The 12,392-nt window shown below is 38.9% G+C and overlaps 3 protein-coding genes across 4 annotated transcripts in view; 1 reads left to right on the top strand and 2 right to left on the bottom strand.

The window, feature by feature from the left end:
• Window positions 1-1,799, bottom strand: part of LOC138057815 (uncharacterized) — a 28,562-nt gene extending 26,763 nt beyond the window's left edge. Inside the window, exon 1 of the mRNA XM_068903732.1 lies at window positions 1,461-1,799. The gene's annotated coding sequence lies outside the window, so the exon portion shown is untranslated. The remainder of the gene's footprint in view (window positions 1-1,460) is intronic.
• A 576-nt stretch (window positions 1,800-2,375) lies between these two features.
• Window positions 2,376-10,050, top strand: LOC138056861 (N-acyl-phosphatidylethanolamine-hydrolyzing phospholipase D-like). Of its 2 annotated transcripts, none has more exons than XM_068902784.1 (4): window positions 2,376-2,691; window positions 5,915-6,549; window positions 7,872-7,986; window positions 8,392-10,050. In XM_068902784.1, the coding sequence occupies exons 1-4, from the start codon at window positions 2,509-2,511 to the stop codon at window positions 8,497-8,499; spliced, it is 1,041 nt and encodes a 346-aa protein (XP_068758885.1). In that variant the 5' UTR covers window positions 2,376-2,508; the 3' UTR covers window positions 8,500-10,050. The 2 variants fall into 2 exon arrangements, with proteins under 2 accessions (XP_068758885.1, XP_068758884.1); XM_068902783.1 differs by lacking the exon at window positions 2,376-2,691 and adding an exon at window positions 4,600-4,849.
• LOC138056860 (general transcription factor 3C polypeptide 4-like) lies at window positions 9,978-12,323 on the bottom strand. Its single transcript, XM_068902781.1, has one exon. It carries the CDS (start codon window positions 12,170-12,172, stop codon window positions 10,106-10,108), a length of 2,067 nt encoding a protein of 688 aa, XP_068758882.1. The 5' UTR covers window positions 12,173-12,323; the 3' UTR covers window positions 9,978-10,105.
• Between the last annotated feature and the right edge of the window lie 69 nt (window positions 12,324-12,392).

Genomic DNA, 12,392 nt, shown 5'->3' with positions numbered 1-12,392 from the left:
AATGGGGGTCACCGAGTTCATTTTTGAGATATAAGCAAGTAAAGACGAATAGAGGGTGTTTTTGGAGAGCTTTCATGTTGCCATGGCAACCTTTTTACGTCAAAGTAGTGAGAGCATTTTGTTAAGCAATAATTGGTGTTTGATGTGGTACCATAACATTGCTGTTACGTGATACAGTATAGTAGTTATAACCCATCTAATAAGAAGGTCTCTAAAAGTGGTGAAACTGGTTCCAGCCACCTTAAGCCGAGAAAATTTTCCGGGAAAAACCGAGATCTCGGTAACCGAGCCAGCCCGGTCAAACGGGCTCATATAAAGAGGCCCTAAGTAAGGTTACTGTAGGTCTTCTTTTGAACAACCTTTCTCAAAACAGCTGTATCCTCGTGTACATTGCTACATTCTTTGCCACTCGCTATTTCATTACTTTCCCTGGTACACTCTTTTTTTTTATAAGAATGTTGTTTTTCCGGCTTAGGCTGAATATTCGTATTTTTCTGCCGATTTTAGGCTGAAAATATCCTTGTATTTTTCTTAAATGATAGCTTATGACATTTCTGTTTTAGAATTTATTGGGGTATCAATTACAAGTGTTTGGTATCTAGATCTGTTGTCGCTAGGTTTTCTTATTTCAAAAAGAAAGAATTTGTCATAATACTAGCTTTTTTGCGGTTTAGTTTATGTCTTTTGTGCTGAATACTGTACATATGTATTACATGTACCGTTCATCGAACTGTCATTAGCGTTGAACATTTTGCTATAGCTAGTGCAGGTTATAATTTTCGTTTTGTTGGCTAGTTTCGACGTTGAGAGAAAGGAATAATTTATACGGTTAAGTTAAAGACATAAAATTGTATTGTATTTACAGATGCTTCAACTCACAAAATTATATGATATCCTTTTCAAAATCTCAGCCTCGGCTTTATTCTTAAAATATTCTTAAATTTTCGCAAATTTTGAGCCTTGATATTCTTATAAAATATATTCTTATATAAGAGTGTATTTTTAACTCATCCATGTACATAAAACGTTCGCTTCAATATTTGGTTTTCCGTCCGACCCTGAAATTAAAGTAAATTTGTTCTTCTCGTTTTTGAGAATCGACCTTTTTTAGCTACTTTTTAGGCTTCCTCGCGATTTTATTTTTTTTAAATACAAACCATTGTGTTCTTTGTTCTTCATTGTTGCCAACCTAAATAACTTTCTAACCTGAAGGTTTGAGTAAAATTCATGTTATAGCTTAAGCTTTAGTTTTGCTCATTTTTGTTCCAGTTCAACCTAACCGTTTAGATTATATCTTAAATGAAAGTTTTCAATAATACAAAATTTAAAATTCAAGTGTTGAATCCGAGCAATTTGCTTATGTGAGAGGAAGGCGTTTCATGTGTTTCTAAATTTTGGCTTTTGTTTATCTTGTAAAAAGACCCATTCCCTTAACACGAAGCCTTAAAATTATTTCGTACCAGAAAAATTACGAATGTATGAGTTTTCCACGCAGGTTGCCTTTTCCAGGGAAGAATCCATTGTGAAGGTTGAATACTTGTACGAACAGATGCAAGTGCAGCAACCTTGGACACTGCAACCAGCGTTTCTTGTCACACACCACGATTTCCCAACGTCGTTCGTCGTGGAACACGTTCCAAGAGAATCCATGTTTGAAAATTTATCATTTCCAACTGCTGGGTCTCCGCGGGAAACGTTGAATAGAAATCCTTCACTTGGGAATAAATGAGAATAAGCCAATCGAGCATCCTGAGACAAAGATCGGATGTTGATATTGATAAACGGATTAGCAAAATGAAGCTGCCATCAAGGGTCACTGAAAAGTGAAAAGTGATTCCTCCTTTCCGGAATCTGATCTACAATTGTAGTTTCCTGGGGGCGTTTCTCAAAAGTCCCGAAACTTTTCGGACATCTTTCGGTTGACGTAAAACGCTTTGTTTCTTCAAAGGGAAAACGTTTCAAGTCATGATTATTTGCAATTGTTTCATTTTCTAAGGTTTTGAAAACATGCTCAAAGTTCCCTATTTCATAATAAGCAGAATTTTAGGTTCACAAATCGCTTTTCGGGCCGAAAAGTTTTCGGGGTTTTTGTGACCAGCTGAGCCGAGAATAGATTCGATTTCCGCTGCTCACTCGTGTTCGGGTATCCTCCCCGTGTTTTCGGGAGTGAACGCTGGTGATCGAGCTTAAGCCGAGAAAATTTTCCGGGAAAAACCGGACGTGGATTTGGGCCCCAGATTAAATCTCAACGTCATGCAGGATTTTAGTCATATCCTGCACGTGTTGTTGTTTTTCGCTGTTCACACCCTTGCTCAAAGTAATTTGTTCCTTGTAAATAAGGGTATAAAATGAGTTCTTTTTAGGCATCTTGTTCAAACTTCCTGATGAAGTCTGCGTAATCAGACGAAACCGGTCGGAGAAATAAGAGCAAGTTGGCAAGATCTGACGCTGTGTGGTGCTCACTAGTATTTATTTTTAAAAAATTAGAAATTGTAGGTGCATCTAAATATGGCGGAAAACCAGGAAAATGAGAATTTGCAGAAACCTGTCAAAATAAATGGTCGTTATATCGATCCTTGGGGTACTTCGAAGATGCCTTCAGTGATCGACGTTTTCAGATGGCGATTCATAGAGAAAAGTGCACGTGGCGTCAGAGGAACGTGGAGACATTGCTATCGGTTAAAAAAAAAGGCAAGTACATATACAAAATAAGTTTGATTTTAAATTGACAAGCCTGTGCACGTGTACATCCTGAATTTCTCGGGTTTTGTTCGAAAATAGTCGTCAAATCTTCGGACATACATGCTTATTGGAAACACCCGAGAGAAACCCGGGGTTATGAATCTCAGATCATGCTCATGATCAATATTTACTTTAATAACCACCTTTATTATATCTCTCAGATTGTACGCGCGCTGTAATTGGCTAAATTAGCGGGGTATTCTACAGTCCGGCCCGCTGTACATCCCGCTAAATTTAAAATTTCGACAAAACATTATCTAGCGAGTTTTTCATGTCATTTCTGTTGCATAAACTTGTACTGAAAACTGTTTGAATCTTGCAAGCAACTATTTCAAACTTAACAGCCAAGAAGATTTAGTTTTTGGGATTTTGGCACGGCATTCTTTGTGGCAGTTGAACCTTCCGCTTCACTTTGACTAGTTTCCTTGCCCGCGCGCCGGTTAACCTCAGAGATATAATAAATATCTTACTAACCTCGTTTTCTCGGTCCGTACTGTAAGTTACGGATCCTCGTTTTTTTCCCGTTGATTTATGCCGCGCGGGCCATAAATCAACGGGAAAAAACTCGGTCCGTAACTTACAGTACGGACCTCGAACTCGGTTAGTAAGAGGTATTTCTATTTCTAAATTGCAGAGGGTAATATAATACACATCTTAAAGAGATTTGGCTGCAAGCAATTTTTTTGACAGTTAAAGAAAACCAGGATTTATGTGTACTCATGATCGCGACATGCCGCACTTGTGGCGTGCATTTTTGTACGTTTCTCTCAGCTGTACCCTGCGCCGGAAAAAACGACGTGAAATCGCCAAATTTAAAGTTAAATTCGGATAAATTCCAAGAAGTATTAGATGTGTGGCTACGGCCCTTATAGCATGATGTCGATCGTATTACATTCTGCACTCTCATTGGAGAATTTTAAACACTTGGCCAATGAGAGTGCAGAATTTAATATGATCGCCATCAAGCTATAATGGCCGTAGCCACACATCTAGCTGAACGCATGGGAAGATTATAGAAAGCCGCGCATTATTTGGAATTTATCTGCCAAAAATCGCTGTGTGGTCCCGGAGTGGAGTTGATGTGATAGGACATTTATCTGGGCTTAAGGCTGTGGTGTTTTTATGGCGATTCGGACCGTTGCTTTGTGATTCGAGAGCAATTTGTGGGACGAGATCGCCGCGAGTCACCAGCCTTTCTTCTCTTTATGAGGGGAAATGACAACTAACGACATCGTAAAAATTCGAAAGCCACTAACTCGTCTAAAACGGACCCAGTTTGCCCTACGATTGCACAGAAAAGACGAGGACAACGGTACGTAGGGGTAATTGAAGTTTATTTCTACATTTACAGCTTATTTTGGCATTTATAAGCTCAAAGTTAATTTTCCATTCAAAGTCTATAAATCGTATACCGAACTTGGGCTACCTGTGGTTTCAGGACAGCTGTCACACTGCGCAATGGTTAAAAAAATTAAGGAAAGTAGAACTCGATTCTACTTTCCACAACGGTTTCTGCAACTGGTCTCCCAACGTTTTTGGCCGTTGCAAGGTATGTTACATTGAATGGGCAATGATTCGTGCAACTTGCCTCGCAATGGCGTGGCGAGACAAGTCGCACGAAAAGTTGTGAAGTGGCGCGTGACAGCGCCTTTAGTCACATTTTGTCATATTTTGAAGTGACATTGGTTGTTGTCACACTTGGGCTGTTTTTTACTACAGTAAACATAGTTTACCATAGTTAAGACGTTTTCTCACTTTACTGTGGTAAACGCCTGTCTGGTCTGTCGCATTGGCAACAGCGGCAGGATAACAGCAAAGCCTCTTACGAAACAGGGGCTGGAAGTTTTCCTGAAGAAACAGGAAGTGGATGTAGTACCTAGTCTCCTCGCCTCTTTCCGATTGTAGGTAAATTAATTAAATAAATATGGCGGAAAACCAGGATAATCAGGATTTGCAGAAACCTGTCAAAAAAAACGGTCGGTATGTCGATCCTTGGGGTACTACAACGATGCCTTCAGTGATCGACGTTGTCAGATGGCGATTAAAAGAGAAAAGTGAACGTGGCGTCAGAGGAACGTGGAGACATCTCTATCGGTTTAAAAAAGAGGCAAGTCCTTGAACAAAATAAATCGGTTTCTAACAAAAACATAGGTCCATCGCATAGTTAAATTTAAATTTATTAGTCTCTGCATGTGCACATCCTGGATGTCTCGGGTTTTGTTCAAAAATAGTCGTCGAATCTTCGGAAACATATTCGAAACACCCGAGAGAAACCCGGTAAAATAAGCCCCTATTTCAGTGTTGGGGTTATCAATCTCAGATCATGCTAATTACACGATATTTACTGTATTAATCACCTTTCTAAGGCTGCAAGAAATTTTTCCGAGACGTATAGAAAACGACAATTGTTAAAGAGCACACATAATCTTGCCCCCACGTACGCACGCTTCTTGGCCGTACCGTGCGAAACAACAACGTGAACGTTTTTCACGACAACGTGAAAGTACAAATTTCGGGACACTTCTCCCTTCGCTCAAGGCAGGAGGCGCCCGTGAACGAGGAAACATTTTTGCGGAAACATTGTTTCCCGAAAAGTTTCCTCGGCGCGCGGAAGCAAAATGTTTCAGAAACACTTCGGAAATATTTTTGCTTCCGCAACAAATGTTTCCTGGGGCCGCAACATTGTTTCCTCGTTTGGGGACGCCTTTAGTAACACTTTGTTACATTTTCACAAGTGACATTTTCTCTGATATCGCCGCGAAAATATCACGGGTTTCTAAGGCAAAAACAACACAAAAACCTCCTTACCGATCTTCCGTTGCCTTTAGCACTTTTATAGCGATGATATCTGTTTACAAACATCGCTTTTGTCATTCAAATGTGCCAACCACAGAAACAAAAGACCCATTGTTTTGACAGTCAATGAAGCTCTTATGTTTTTGGTCCCGAAAACAATGGACCTATAAATACATCGAGGCCAAATAGATCTGTGACCTAATACACCGATCTAATGAAATTAAAGAGTATAAAGAGCTTTGTGATATCAGGGTCAAAAGTCTGCTTTTCTGTATCTGAAGGATTGCAGTCAGTATGTGCTGCACTGGTTTCGGCTTCCTGAGATTTTTCTAGCATTTGTAATAAATAACAAAATTGTTGCATTTGTTTTTTATAGGAATTAGACCAAACATTACCTGTTCTTACCCTTGACAGTTCACTTCTATCATCACCCCCCTCAGATGATATTCAAGTGACATGGTTAGGACATGCCAGTGTTCTTGTTCAAATGGATGGGTGCAATATCTTAACAGATCCTAACTTCAGCATGTATGCTGGACCAAGCCAGTGGCTGGGTATGAAGCGTTACAGACCACCACCCTGTTCTGTTGAAGATTTACCGCGGATTGACGCAGTTTGCATCAGCCATGATCACTACGACCATCTGGATTTCAACACTATCAAGGGTCTTAATTTACGATTCAAAGAAAACTTGCATTGGTTTGTTCCGATGGGACTAAAAAATTGGATGATTGACAGTGGATGTCAAAATGTTACGGAGCTGGAGTGGTGGGAAGAGGCAAAATTTCCTGACACTTCTGTGAAATTTATTTTTACTCCTTCACAGCACTGGTGTCGCAGATCCGTATTTGATCAAAATAAAGTGTTGTGGGGTAGTTGGACGGTTGTCGGACCAAAACATAGATTTTTCTTTGCTGGAGATTCTGGATACTGCAGGGGGTTCAAGCAGATCGGAAACAAATTTGGACCATTTGATTTTGCTGCCATTCCCATAGGTGCTTACAAACCAAGGTTTGTTTGAAAAAATATAAGCCTGCATTAGAAGTGTCTTAAGTTTTGCTATTAGCCACAGAAATGGAGGGTGCAAACTGCAGGTTGCATGTAAGGGTTGCAGGTCATTGTTTTACCATAGCTGAAACATTACCCTAACCTTTACTAAATAAATTCTTGAACATTAGGCCTAAATAGTGTGCTTTATATAATGTTTAAGTGTAAGCTAAAAGGGTAGCATTTTTGTAAAGGTTTGGGTTAAATGTTCCAGTTATGGTAAAACAATGACCTGCCACCAGCACTTTACAGTACCCTCTGCCACAGAAAAAAAAGTATTGTACGTTTTCTTGAGACAAAGATGCTTTATCTTTTGTGATGATCATGGCTACATGTATATCCTTATGACATGTAGTGTTTAATCAAGAAAAAAGTGAAAAGATATAATATTATATATTTCATGAACAATAAGATGAATGATGGTTTGTCTCAAGATGTAGTCACTTAGGTTGTAGATTACTGTGTTTGAGGATGACCACGTACTGTTCAATGGTCTTCTTCAGACAATAAGTGGTGGTCAGCTGTGATGGGTGGACTTGATCATTCGAGTTTTTTGTAGTTGTTTTTTTTGTTTTTACCAGCAATGCTGATTTTTCTTATCATGATGTTCATTTAAAAATGAAGTTCTTGATTGATTGATAGATTGATTGACTAACTCAGTATAAAAGCTTCTACACCATTTAACTTATTGGCAATGGATGCATGAACATCAAGGAATCAGACTATTTTTGATTGGAATGGTTGCATATTTGGGATGCTCTCCCTTTCGCCGTTATTATATTATTACATAGTCATTTTACCAGAAATAAACACATTGTTTTAGCTTAAATTATTTATCATGATAGAAGTTTTTGCTTATGGAAAAATACCAAAAATGATCACACAGCAATACTTTGGCAGCGTTGATCAGTATTATAAAGAAAACATGGGACCCACGACAAAAAGCATTCCTGAATCTATGTCACAGCAAACCAGCCCGGGGTGGCAGTGGAAGGGGTGTAACAAATAAAAGTACAATTTTAAAAATGTTAGAAAATTCACCTCTTGTTTGAATCGAAACATTCTTTCTCTAAATTCATTTTTAAATATGTAATTTCAAATAGGAAAATTCTTTTTTCTTTACGTTATATAGGGGCACTTTAAATTTAAAGCATTGCTGTTTTGCATGATACCAGAAATGATAAAAGGGGTCGCACCGTCATGTCAGCTAAGGAGCAGACCCCCTTTGAGGAGGAAAGCATGTTGTGACTCAGTTCTTTATGATAGCAATGTTTATTTCTTTTAAGGTGGTTTCTAAAGTTCCAGCATGTTGATCCAACTGAAGCAGTCTGTATTCACGAGGATATTGGTAGTCGTTTTTCCTTGGGAATACACTGGGGCACATTTCCCACTGGATACGAGGTAAAAATGAATCCAGCCATGTCTTTTAATTGTCACACAACTGGCCCCAGCTGTTCAAACTATGTGCCAGATAAATCACTATCCACTGGATAACTCAATTGGTTTTGCTAACTTGTTTATCTGGGGGATAGTGATTTATCCGGTGGATAGCGCAATCCATCGTTTGAACAACTGGAGCCAGAGCATCATTTTTACTGTAACTCAATTCAGCAGACTGAATTGTACACTGCTGGCGGTCAGTTCTTCATTTTGTTGTGGTTCATCAAGGAAAATAATCGTGGAGGTCAAACGAAAAGGGACCAACACAATTCATTCTTGCAAATTTGTATGAGTCATTATTCCAACAGACTAGAGAGAGAAAAGAGCTGGAAGCTGTCAAACTGATTTTTTTTTTCAATTTTTTAGCATTATTTGGCCCCACCAAAAGATCTGGCCAAAGCACTGAAGTCTAAAGGAATTGCAGAAACAAGTTTCTTTACTTTGAATCATGGGGAATCCAAGATCATAGAATGAATGGACCACTCCCAGTTTCACTTAAGCATCAGATTCTTATTTAGAGCTAGTCTAAATGTAACAAGTCTTCTTTTGGTGATAATAAGATTTTGTTCTACATGTAGAAAAGTAAAGCTTCCCCAACTGAATGGTTTCTTTCGTTATTAATTTTTTTACATGTAGACCACCACAGTTAAATTTATTTGTCAATAACAATCCCGAGTAATGCTATTCAAAATTAAGAAATTAATAATAATAATTATTATTGTAAGGATTATACCAACACACTGCAAGTATTTCTCAATATGTATAGTAAAGCAGGGAAATCTCCACAGCAAGGTCTTTATTAAACCCACTGACTCCTGCATAGGAGTGAAACTTAACAGATTATACTCTGTCTAATGCCAGACAATTTTATTCATCCACTGGGGGTGTCCTACTGCGTGCCTGAGAAGTCAGTGGGTTAATATTTAAATGCAGTAGTTTTTCTTGCAAGTACCAATTATGGCACGTTGCATAATTTTGTCCCCTTCTACAATGTACAGCTGTAAGAAACACTTGCTGCTTGTGGATTGTTCTGCCAACTTTACTGTTTTCAACAAAAGAAAAAAACTAGCAGTTTAGGTTTCAGTACAATGGACTCCATTCAGATAAAGCTACTGCATTTGAACAATTTTATTTAGAACATTAAGTACAGATGAAGCAGGATTATCATTTGGTTGATTTTGCAGAATTAAAGCAAAGTTAATCTAGGGACTGGTTATGAAACCCTGGGAAGTTCAAAAGCAGGAACAATACAGTCGCAATTAGATGTTGAACCGACCATGACCCTGCACAATCTTTTGTTTTTGGTTCGCAAGTTAATTTCGAATAAATTAGTCGAAGCTTTTGATTGGTTATCCTGCCGAAAAAAGCGTGTTTTTGTCAGGTTTTGTGCAGGGTCAAGGCCAAAAAAGCGAACAAAAACATGAAACAAAGAAACTTGTCGAGTTTCATAACCAGCCTACAACTATTAACTATGATTAAAGCATGCGTTTGAAAAAGAGGAGGTGAAAAGCAAGGAATTTAAATGTAAATGTAATTTCTGCTAACCAATAGAGCACTTGAGTTTATTGTAGTTGGCCAAGACAACAAAGTATAATTTATAATTAAGTAAATGTACAGACATGAGGTGACTTTTTGCCATTAGCCAGCTTAACTTTAACTCTGGATGAAGAACAATGGTAAAGTGTTATTTGAAAGGGATGAAGTAATAATAATTATTCTTGTTTTGTAGCAATATATTGTTGAAAGTCAGATATTAAGTGTTCAACTGGATGCTAAGGCAAAAACATCATTGTACATGGTGTTAGAAATTAATTCAATGACTCAACAAACATTATTTTGTAAAATAATCTTGACTGCATACAGTAGTCTGTAAATAGCATACCTGTAAAGACCTTGCAACAAACGTGTGTCCTTTTACAAAAGTGTTCTGTACCTTATCCAGTTACCTTTGTTGCAATGATTTACATACACATTCAGTCTTGCAGCAGTTTTCAAGAACGAAATAAATTACAATTAAATTTGCAATTTGTATGAACTGTTTATGATGCATTAAAAATACCAAGGCAAGATTTAACATGAATCACTCACGAAAAAAGCCCAAACAAAACGGACACTTTGATGTGCCTTGTAACAGATTGCATAACCAGGTCGATGTGTCAGCATGTGGATTTGACACACAGCGACTACAGTCCTGACAACGTTTGTGGATTAAATCAGCACAAACGAGAAATGACACACAACAGCGCTGCCATTTGTGTCCATTTAAACAAGTTCCGTGAGTTATGCTTTCCAGGGGAATGCTACTATCACAAATTTGGCATTTCTCTCGAGCTGGGAAGCCAGGCATGTCATTTGAATCCAATCCTTCTGCAACTGATCCTTTTCCATTCTCTGCTCCACCAATGTCTTCCTCTTGAATGTTAACCTGTGAATCACAGGTTATGGAGGTGGACCTGTCCACAGACATGTTTTCATTCTCTCCCAGTTTCTCTTGAAGAGAGGACAGCATCCTGAGACCATCAACATCTTCAAAGAACTGATAGACTTCATTTACCAAATGAAGTGTGTCCGATTCAGGATATTTCATCACCAGCCAGTCACAGGTCACCAATACTGCCACTGAGTCTGAATGACTATCAGATTCTAGATCCTTTGCATTCACCCAATGTCTTACAAACCCAGTCGCCAGATACTTGTACATGTAATCTGTTGTACATTCAAGCTCATCTGAGCATTCCCTTCCAAGCATCTTGTCGGGTCCCTGGTCATCATTCTGCAAAGTTAGCACCATCACGTGCATGGAAAGCACATGATGTCTCAAAACTAGTTGAGCAAGGGAAAGTCCTTCTAGATCTCCCATGAACTCAAATTGACAAATCTCTTTCTTCAATTCCGTTTTAGAGCGATGGATGAAATACTGAAGCGCTTTGCACATGTCCCACTTCTCCATTTGAAGACAATCCCTCTTTAACAGCTGAGTGATGGACAACAGTCCACAAGCTATGTTCACAAATAGAATGTGAGTTTCATGAGATTCCAGAGATTTGTGGGTGTGACTACTAGGGGAAAGAAACAGTGAAATGAAAACACCATTTGGTGATACCCCAATCCCATAACAAGAAAAGTCTTTCTTGGGATCATAATTGACAGACCTTGATGTGTTTGCATCATCAGTTAATATCTGCACTAAGCAGTCCATACTGCAGGTAAAGATAGTACCATTTTGTATGCAGTGCAACCCAGTGATTGGCATTCTATGCACTTTCGTAACTATTTTCTGTATTGGCTTTGCAACAATCAAGCCATTTTTCACAGTGATGTAAAATATTATGACTGAAGATCCTTTGCATGCAACAAGACGATAACCACTGTTATTTGCTTGAGAGGGTGACAGCCATTCTATCAAATGAACTTGCATTCCACCCTTGTCTCCCCAGAGTACATACTCTGCCATTCCACATAATGATGGAAGTAGCTCAATGCTGAAAGCTTTGATAAAGCCATCTATGCTGCCGACAGCCAGTATACCGTGATTGTCATTGACTTGTTGCCAGGCTAACGAAGACGGCCACGCTTGATTGGTATTTAAGAACCCTTCTAGTTGAACGCCTTGTGGATTGCTCATTTGTACTGGCACAGTCACTTTCCAAAAAATCACATGGCCACTTTGCGTACCTGTCGCCAGCAAAGAAAACTGGTGGTGTTCAAATGAATCGTTTGCTTTAGGCGTGCTAGGATCAATTGCAGGGTAATAGATTTCTGAAAACCAATGCAGTGAAGTGAATGTAAGCATTTGAACTCGCTGAACAAACCGAGAATACTTGCTTTCTTGCGAAATTTGGTCAACACTCTCGGACGCTTTTGCATGTAGTGGCATTATATCTTCGTTAATTTTAAATTTGTTCTTTTTTAAGTAACCACTCAGCAAACACGACAAATCATATACTTCCCTCCACTTTACACCTAGAGTCACCGTCGGACAGATATGGATTCGGAGCTGGAAATCGGAGAACAATGTCGCAATTACACATCTGCCAAGTCTGTCGCAGTTTAACGGTGACCATGCAACTTTTTGAAAACAGGCAGACTGAACCAAGTTATGATTGATCCTTGGCTCTAAATACCACTCAGAGTTTCTTTCCGCCATTATTTCTTGGCGATCGATACCGACGTCTGCTTGAAAAGGCTTCTTGCTTATGGGGATCGAGGTCCTTTCCAAATTCAAACTGGGATGAGAAGGCGAGGAGATAGGAGTGAGGACGTAAACACACCGATCGGTTATCACCGATAAGCGACCATCTGGTGACCAAGAAAGGGCGTTAGGATATGAAGGAGAATAGCTTAATTTCACAGTTTCTATTGCTTTG

Source organism: Montipora capricornis, chromosome 7 (genome assembly GCF_036669925.1).
Source record: "Montipora capricornis isolate CH-2021 chromosome 7, ASM3666992v2, whole genome shotgun sequence".
Lineage (NCBI taxonomy): Eukaryota > Metazoa > Cnidaria > Anthozoa > Scleractinia > Acroporidae > Montipora > Montipora capricornis.
The sequence above is the reverse complement of the archived record's forward strand: the minus strand, read 5'-3'. Positions and strand labels throughout refer to the sequence as shown.

What these genes read in the sequence shown, in the direction of transcription:
- LOC138056860 (XM_068902781.1), bottom strand. Translation starts at nt 12,172, where the DNA reads ATGGCGGAAAGAAACTCTGAGTGGTATTTAGAGCCAAGGATCAATCAT.
- LOC138056861 (XM_068902784.1), top strand. Translation starts at nt 2,509, where the DNA reads ATGGCGGAAAACCAGGAAAATGAGAATTTGCAGAAACCTGTCAAAATA. An exon ending in GCTATCGGTTAAAAAAAAAG is followed by an intron (nt 2,692 to 5,914) that starts GCAAGTACATAT and finishes TGTTTTTTATAG; the next exon opens with GAATTAGACCAAACATTACC. An exon ending in ATAGGTGCTTACAAACCAAG is followed by an intron (nt 6,550 to 7,871) that starts GTTTGTTTGAAA and finishes ATTTCTTTTAAG; the next exon opens with GTGGTTTCTAAAGTTCCAGC.